Source organism: Nestor notabilis, unplaced genomic scaffold (genome assembly GCF_000696875.1).
Source record: "Nestor notabilis isolate BGI_N333 unplaced genomic scaffold, ASM69687v1 scaffold26561, whole genome shotgun sequence".
Lineage (NCBI taxonomy): Eukaryota > Metazoa > Chordata > Aves > Psittaciformes > Psittacidae > Nestor > Nestor notabilis.
The window spans coordinates 8754-17615 of NW_009916447.1; the positions used below are offsets into that span (position 1 = coordinate 8754).

Here is an 8862-nt window from a genome sequence, read left to right on the forward strand (position 1 = left end):
CCACCCTGGCTTTAAACACTACCAGAGATGGGCCAGCCACAGCTGCTTGTTGCTTGAGGCAACTTGTACCAGTGCCTCAGCACCCTCACACTAAAGAATTTCTTCCAAATACCTAATGTAAATCTCTCCTCTTTCAGCCATTCCCCCTTATCCTGTCACTACATGTCCCTGTAAAAAGTCCTTTTCCAGATTTCTTGTAGTCCCCCTTTAGGTATGGGAAGACTGATATAAGGTCTCCCCTGAGCCTTCTCTTGTCCAGGCTGAACAAACCCAGCTTTCTCAGCCTGTCTTCATAGCAGAGGTGCTCCAGCCCTCTGATAATCTTCATGGCCCCCTCTGGGTTTGCTCCAACAGCTCCATGTCCGTCTTGTGTTGGGTGCCCCAGAACTGCACACAGTACTCCAGGTTCGGTCTCACAGGAGCAGAGTAGAGGGGGAGAATCCCCTCCCTCAACCTCCTGGCCACAGGGCTGCTTCATGTCATTACAGTTAACTTACGCCCTTCTGCAGCAAGGACTAAGTCTTTATTTGCTTAGGAAATTACCACACATATCTTTGGCTGTGTCTTAATAACAAAGCTTGACTGAATTTATTCTAAAATACTGAATTCAATATTATATAAATGAAGCTGTTCTACAGCTTGGATAGAATTTTAATTGCAGATTCAATTTAATATGTATTTGAAATGGTTTGTGCTTTAAAGGTGAAATAATTTTAGATGTAAATTGCACATTCAGGAAGTCCTAGGATTTCCTAAATCTAATTAGTATTAAGGCTTTTTAATATTTAGGAAATAAAGTTTTGTTGTCTTGTAGCTTGGGAAACACAAAGTAATGTGTTTATACATTTTCAGCTAAGGAGACTAAAACCCACAACTCCTCCAGAGAAAGCAGTCCTCTTGGAAGTGTTACAGGTGTTAATGAGGGCTTTCTTGAAGATGGGCAACCAAGAGAACTAGATGAATTTCTGAAGAGTTTTGACATGGATGAAAAGGTACTGAGAAATCATGTTTTCTGTCACTAAGTAGTTTAAGAAATTATAGTCCATGTAGTTGGATAATTTTAATTACTAATGCTGGTTTATCAACAAAATTTTTTAATTTCCTGTAATAGAAAGAATATTAGTGCTTCACAGGTTGCTGTGCTATTGACAATGTAAGTTTTGCTTGACAGAATTTGGGGTTTTTTTGCATTGTCACTAATAACCCATTTTCAAATTTGAAAAAAACCAAGATAGTTATATCAGTTATTACAGTAACTCTATTACCAATTGTATGAAAATTCCTGTTCCAGGGAACACCTAGGAGTACTACTGTGCATATGTGACATTTTTACATAACATAACTAGTTTTAAAAGTTTGTGTTAAATGCTTCTCACCACGCTGTCTCAGAAGGATGGCATGTTGTTGGAAAGCTGGGGAGCTGCACAGCCATCATACATCCGAGGAAGATCATCCTGTGGCTCATTACTTGGGCAGAAGAGTCATTACATTAACATACTGACTTCCTGGCAGTTCAGAGGGAACATTAAACCATTTTCATGCTCAGTGACTTTATCTGACCTTTCTACTCTCTCTGTCTTCCTTCCTGTAGATGATAAGTCTAGGTCTTTTAAGACTTGAAGTTTTATTCTATTTACTTCTTTTATAATGGATTAGAATTTACAGCTTGCTGCCACTCAGACATAGCTGCTGATAGCATTTACTGTTTTCCACTCCTTGAAGAGTGGATAATGGTTTTAACTGGATAAGTTAAACTGTAAAATTCACATGGCTAAAAACTGGTAAGTGATGGATAAGGTAATCAAACAGTAGGGAATCAGTTTCCCTGGCAATATCATTATTTAAAAGCAGAATAGAAACATTTCCTTCAGCAAATGGAACTGGGGCTGCTGACATCTCATTCACAAAGTGTACCGTGCCGTTTTGTTCCCTGATCTCTTAGGGAGGGTAAAAGGGTCTCTCAATAGAATAGGTTAGTGGAGGTGTAGTACTTGTTGCAGGACTTCCAGGTCAGTCCCTGGGGCTAATTCATAGTGTTGTGGCTTTGTAAAATCAGTGTTGTAATGCTTTCGTTTCTGTGCTGTGTTGGGCAAAGGTAAATAAGTGCAACTAATATTACCCAAACCCCAAACTTTACCAAACTTAACCCACAAAATACTAATATAGCCCTAAAGCTGTTCCTGTATGTGGATGGAAAATTAGCTTTGCAGATGTGGGGTGGGAGGGCAGTTGCAGAACACTTGTTGCAGGTATTCTGTTGTTTGTGGTGATTCGCGGGGGGGAGGTGATGTTTTTTCCAGCTAATAATACTGTGAGAAGGACAAAAACTGAACCATGGAGAAAACCCTAAAAATTTTTGAGGAAGTGGTAAACTAAATTTCGGAAATCCACTGAGAGCATGTCCATCTCTAATTATTTGGCTGTCATAAATTTGTGAAATTCAAGTTACTTCATGAATAACAGACAAAACAAAGCCAGGATTCCATGACTTTGTTCTGTATCAGTCCCTTCAAATTTTCATATCCAAATATGTTAGGTTCTGTCTTTTTTCTCCATATATTTGGGGATTTTTTTACCTATATGCCATGGTACACAGCTGAGAAAAAGCCTTAGATTTCTCCTCAATACAGCTTTAAATTTTCACTAAACTGGGTGGAACGTTTTTTGTGGGTTTCTACACATCTCTCAGGCACAGTTAAAATGGGGCAGTGGGCCTAAAAATTGCTGGAACTACTGGTGGGAACAAAGACAAGACAATTGTGTCACCTTTTTTGCAATTAAAAATCACCGTTTTAAGGATTACAAGGTATAATAGCAGTGGTTTTACACCATTTACACCATATAATGTCAGTCTTACACCATTTAAAAAGATGGTGTAAGAGTAACTCTACCATCCAAATTACAGTTGTTACGGTCAAGACTATATTATCACACTTCCCAATGATCACTAACAGTTTGAAGTCTATAGTGTAAAGTATAAGAGGCTTTGTAGTGCTTTGCTGTATCTGAAAGTACATTTTAAATATCTTCACAGTTCAGGTTTGCAGATGGAGTGCCTGAAGTTAAAGAAGAAAAAGAAGGTGAAGCTGAAAAAAGGTATATATACTGTGTTCTTCATGTAAACTGTGATTTTCCCCAGTTACTGTACAAATGAAATGTGATGTTTTTCCTGAAACACTATCAGCATTTTAATTCAGTTTTTCTGTATTATTGTGACTATGTGATGAAGAAAATACATATGTGAAATAATATAATTTCACTGTGCAAAGTACAAGACAAGTATAGTTGTAACCTGACAGGACAATAGAGGTTATTTTGTCCTCTGGCTGGTGATGAAATACACACTTTATGCCAGTGTCTTGCTTTGGCATCTCAATGTGAGTCTGGCATAAGATGCATCTCCAGCCACAATAGCACTTACAGAACTTTAGAAAAAAAATAAATCAGTTGAAACATTCAGCTTTCTTTTCTGCCTCTTGGGACTCCCTAAACTACTGAAAGAATTGAAAGATCTCATTCAAATTCAGGCTGACAGATATTTGAACAGCAATAGAAAAAGGCGCTTAAAAACATGGCATGTGGAGTAAAGCATGTGCTTTGCTGTTCTGCTAGCTTCAAGCTGTGCTTACAGTGTTTGTTGCACGTACAACTTAAAGTGTCAGACTAAGAAACTTACATTCAACATCAGCCTAAAAATCAAGCAGAGTAAGACTTTGTAGAAAAAGTATACTTAAGTGATGTAATCCTGAAATAATGAGAAGAGAAATAACAGGTATTTCAGAGTCATTTTCACAATAATCAAGAAACCTTAGCTGGTATAGAAGAGGGTATTGCTTTTTTCCAGCACCAGTTAGATTCCAGTAACAGACTTGAAGTGTACCAGAATTTGGTTACATAGAGAATATTGCATCTTTTCATTAATCCACTAGAGAGCTCCAACCTCTTCCTTCTGGTAAAATACCCCTATAAATTTACCTTAGTAGCATAAATAGTTCTTTATACTATAGGAAAGTAGACTATGCTAGATAAAATATGTGCAAGTGATACTGCATTACTTCCTTAGTTGAAATGCAGTGTACTCTGCAGTTACAGAAGAGGCATTTACCTATTCTTTCATTTGGAGTCAAACTATTTCCTCTAGTTTGACTCAAAAAATGTTGCCATTGCAAAGTTTCATCTAGAAGAAAATATAGTTACTGTTCTTATTTAGCAAACTCCACTTCTAATAATGCTCTTCCTTAGAAAAAGGAAGTTGATTGTAGAGCTTTAAAATTTACAGTTCCTCACAAAATTGCATGTAGTTTCTTGTCTAGATTAAAGAGAGAGCCGAGGTTGTTGTCCTGAAGGTAAGGTGCTATGAAAATCCTGTTGTGTCAGATCTGAGGCTGGCATCACAAGGAAGCATTAAAAAAAATTTCATGGTGACTTGAAAGTTCTGATTAACTAAATCAGCAGATGTAGTTTTCTATTTTCTTCCTCTGGAGACTTGCATAATATAATAACTAGAATAAAAATAACGAATTTTGGTTTATTAGGTAGAATTTATTCTTCTCTGCTGTAGCATTTTTATTTCAAACTCTATTAAAACTAGCCTGCAATTTAGGAAAGATTTTGCTTATCCTGGCTTTGGGAAGTATTAAATAGGTAGAATTTGCCCTCACAGGGGATAGCAAATCAGCTTCTGTCTCCAAACAGCAAGCAAGCTGAAGTGTCATTTGTACTGAACCTAGATTCTTAATTGAAGGAGGAGGAGGATCGTATGAAAGGGGATTATTTTTTTCTGTAGCTTTATTTACAAATAAGAAAGAGATCACTAAGCATTTAGCTAGCAATATTTGTAGCTTGTTTCAGAAAACATCACATTTTAGTTGTTTAATTATCTGGAATGTACATATTTGGAAATAGTCAAAGGCAGAACAGTTTTTAATTGGAGTTGCCTTTGAAATCACCTAAATCTTCTGCCAAGTAGAGCCAGTTATTAGGAAAGAAAACAGCTGGCTCTTCAAATGTGATTTCAAAAGCTTTGTGGATTACTTTGACAGATATTACATAACAGGCTACTGAAAAGTAGATGCTTCTTTAGAGGTGACAGAAATCATCTCAGTCTTCCTGTCAGCACAATGCAAAAAGAATAGATGTTGTTCACGGGTGCCTTTTCTACTTATTTATTGAATTTCATATAGTTCCACTTAAGGACAGAATAATCCCAGCTAAAATCATAATCAGATTGGACCATGCAATCAGAGTAATGAAAGTAAAGTTGTTGGGACTGCTAGCTATTTAAATTTACAGCAAGTTTTGAAGTGTTATGTAAATTGTTGAAGACATTCTCAACTTTTATGTGCTTGTTCTCCCTTTTTAGTTGCTTAGTAATGGGAGAAGCACCTGTTTAATTTGGTTAAACAAAGTTTCGGTTTTTAATACTCAGCAGTGACTGTAAATACAAAGACCTTGTGAACTGTGGATTGCTATCAGGATTGCCATTGCCTGCCCCGAAAATAAATGTCCTCAGTGAAACTACAGAGATGGAACCCCGGACAAATGGTATCGTATGCTGTTTTGGTGAACCCTCCAGAATTTATTTTTATGTGTGTTTTATTTACCTGTAAAATCTTAAGGAATTTCTTCAGTTGCTGAAGGCACTGGCTGGAGTTTGTTTTAGTTTGCATACATAGAAGCAGAAAGCTCTCACATGACAGGTTAGTCAGGTTTTTGGGGTTGGGGCAGGTTTTTTAGCAGGATCCTATTTGGTAGGGTCAAATAGCAGTTGTTCTCTTATGGTATTTATGGTTCTCTGATACTTGAATGGTATAGGGAACGTGACTGCAGATTTTCTTGATTGGTTGTTATCTGTAGGCAAAACTTGGTTAAGGGATTTGCCCAGCTTGCCAAAGGTCAGAACTTAGTTGTTTATGCCAGTTCACATGTTTGCAAGACATTCACTAGAGTGGATCAAGGAAATTATCCTAAATTTAATAAGCAGTACTTAATTTTAACCTGGTATATTTCACACCTGGGACAAGTACTTCTTAAAAGTATGGCTGCCACCAGAGAAGTAATAATTTAATGGAACTGCAGTCGAAGTTTCGTTCTCTTTTTCTCTGCACAGAACAGCTCTAACGTTTCACCTTACATAAAAGCATAGTTTTATTTGGTGTACAAGATAGAGAAAACCAGGAATTGATTGCTTATGGATAGATACTATATGCTGTTTCTTTGCAAAAGCTGTTTTGGGAATTAATGTTTTTAGAATTATTGGTTAATATGAATGTTTGTAAACATGGATTTCCAGAATTGAGCTCAGTGGCAGAGGTTCTTGCTTAGTTTCTAATTATACTGCTGGTCTCATCTTGTAGAACAACCTTATCATCATGTCTAATAATATTTTCAAGAAGTGCAAGAAACATAGATGCTATAAAAAGCAACTGTGAAATATGTCTCTAGAATGCAGTAGTTTGAAATTGCTTATGTCTTTGACCTTAAAAGTGTATACACCTTATGAAGAGTTCTTCTAAATCTTCCTTCTTAAAGTCATTTGAAATTGTTGCCAAAGCAAGAGTTTCTGTGCTAGGAGAGGGTGAAACAACCTCTTCCCCCCCAGAACTGTGCAGACAGGATTGGCTAGTTCACTTTAGTGCCTACTTCCCTACAAATTTGACATGCAATTGGCAGCAAGACTACAAACTTGAAAAGACTTGGTCAGAAACTCTGTGCCATGGGGGTGGCAAGAATCTGAAGGAAAGACCTCTAAGCTCAAGTTCCCAGTGGCATTGTTCTGCAGCTAGTGGCTGACTCTTTCCTTGGTCCTTTTCCTGTCACTAAATTCATCCAGTCTTGAATTCACTAAATTGTCCACCATCGCTGCACGAAGTTATACAGCTGTGACAGTACCTGACATTTAGGTATTTAATTGTTCTACATGATATTTCTCCTTCCTGTCCTGTGCTAGCCTACCTCTTTAGAAAGCCATGCAGATTAAGAGCCACGTACCTAGTGCAAGTCTGTAGTAGAACATGCACCATCATTGTATGCTCTTTAGTAACTATAGCTTGACAGAAAGTGCTAAGCACGCCCTGTCTTTTGAATACCCTGTTCTTTGAAGGGGCCAGATGGGAACCCTAGAAAGCAAGGCATTTAGAAGCTCTTGTTTCTCTATAGATGTGGAGTTAAAAATTTTAACTTTTATCTTCCATTAGCACTTTATTTTTCAGAGAAAGAGAAATGTTATCAGTAATAATTCTAAACCCAAGTTTTACAGTTAAGAAATCAGTAACTTACATTGGGCTTAAGCTTGATACCGCACTGCTTAAAACAGAGTATGAAAGATTTTGTTTCAGTTTTGGAAAAGTAGTTTAAATTTATGGCTAGTGATGTGGGAATGCGAAGATGACTGATAAAGTGGGTTTGGTTATGGCTTTTTCTCCTTTTGAAATGAAAACTTTGGGTATTTTAATTCCATTTCTTTCCTTCTCTCTGTAAGTGAGATTAGAAACCTTGGATAAAGATGCAGAGTTTTTAATTTAAATGTGTTTACTCTTGAAGTTTGTGTAAAGTCTTGATTTTAGGATAATTAAGGAAACTATAACTTAAATTATTGGCTTTAGATTGTATTAATCAAATTTTCATTAATCATTGCTATGACTTGAACAGACTATAAATCTAAGGGAAATAAAGATAAATGAGAGTGGTTTCAGTATGATTTATGTTATTACATGATCCATTTATTGCCCTCATCCTAATTTTTAGATTACAGATTTTCAGGAAAAAGTCTTTTACTGCCATTGCAAAATTCTGGAGATTTTGAGCCATGGAAGGTGGAAAAAAATGCAGTTGTGAGTTGTTAAATCCTTAATGATCCTTTGGCACAAATTTTGTTACGGATATTCAGACAACTCTCCATGTATCTAGTCAGAAATTAGGAATCTATGTAAGTTTATGTTTCTACTCCTCTAAAGATGTTATCACTGAGTAAGTACAATTTCTGAGAACAAAATCAGTGATGAGGGGACAGCTATTCACAATCAAGTTTCGTAGATTTCTAGTTCCAGCTTAAAGTCAAATAATGTTTTTTGCCTTCTTGTTTTTGTGGAACTGAAAAGCAGACAAGGTTTATCACATTTCAGACAGACTGCATTATCCATTATGCTGGGCACTGAAAAATGGTAAAGAAAGTTGATGCCCCAGAATCCTCAGACTCTTATCCAGAGCATGCAGAAGTTTGTCATGTTTCTTCCTCCTTTCTACTCTGTGTCATTTGGCAGTTCTTGCATTCTCTCTGTGGTCTTCAAGACAGATTTTTGTTCTGTTGGACACTAACACATGACAAGGGATTGATCTTGGTCTGCTTTTAAATGCTCAGATACAGTACGCAGATGAGGGTTGTTTCAAAGGTTTAATTGTAGATCACATATTTTTTGCATTTGTTTATAATTTGTACCTATTTTGAAATTCTCAAGGAAATCAGTGTGTTTGCTTTCAAAAAGATAGTCTGTTGGTTTTTCTGCCTTTTTTAATTTCATTTTATTTTAGGCTTCTCATTCAGTCCAGCAGATCCTCGAGATGATTGAACTGCCCCGTAAATATTGCAGATATTATTTCATGACTTTGCGGGGGTGTGAAAGAGCAAAATGTTGGTTTTGGCACGTTCCTGAACAAGGAGATGAAAAGGTAAAGAGCTTTATTAAAGAAAGGACAGACTGTAAGCATGAACACCTTTTAAATGCAAAACAACATCTCCTTTGTTCTCCTTTATATGTGGGAAGGGAGTAAATTTCAGAGATCGATGGATCAAAAAAACATTCAGAAATTCTGCCTCTCAAGTTCTTTTTTTTTTTTTTTTTTTTTTTTTTTAAGATAGGTTTT

General features: G+C 36.5%; 1 protein-coding gene across 1 annotated transcript in view; it reads left to right on the forward strand.

Annotated features, from left to right (window-relative positions):
- Positions 1-8862, forward strand: part of LOC104413560 (testis- and ovary-specific PAZ domain-containing protein 1-like) — a gene marked incomplete at its 3' end in the record, with an annotated part of 22010 nt that overhangs the window by 7672 nt on the left and 5476 nt on the right. The window contains exons 4-5 of the mRNA XM_010024591.1: positions 853-992; positions 8530-8667. Of these exons, the coding sequence (XP_010022893.1) occupies positions 853-992; positions 8530-8667 (278 nt within the window). The remainder of the gene's footprint in view (positions 1-852; positions 993-8529; positions 8668-8862) is intronic.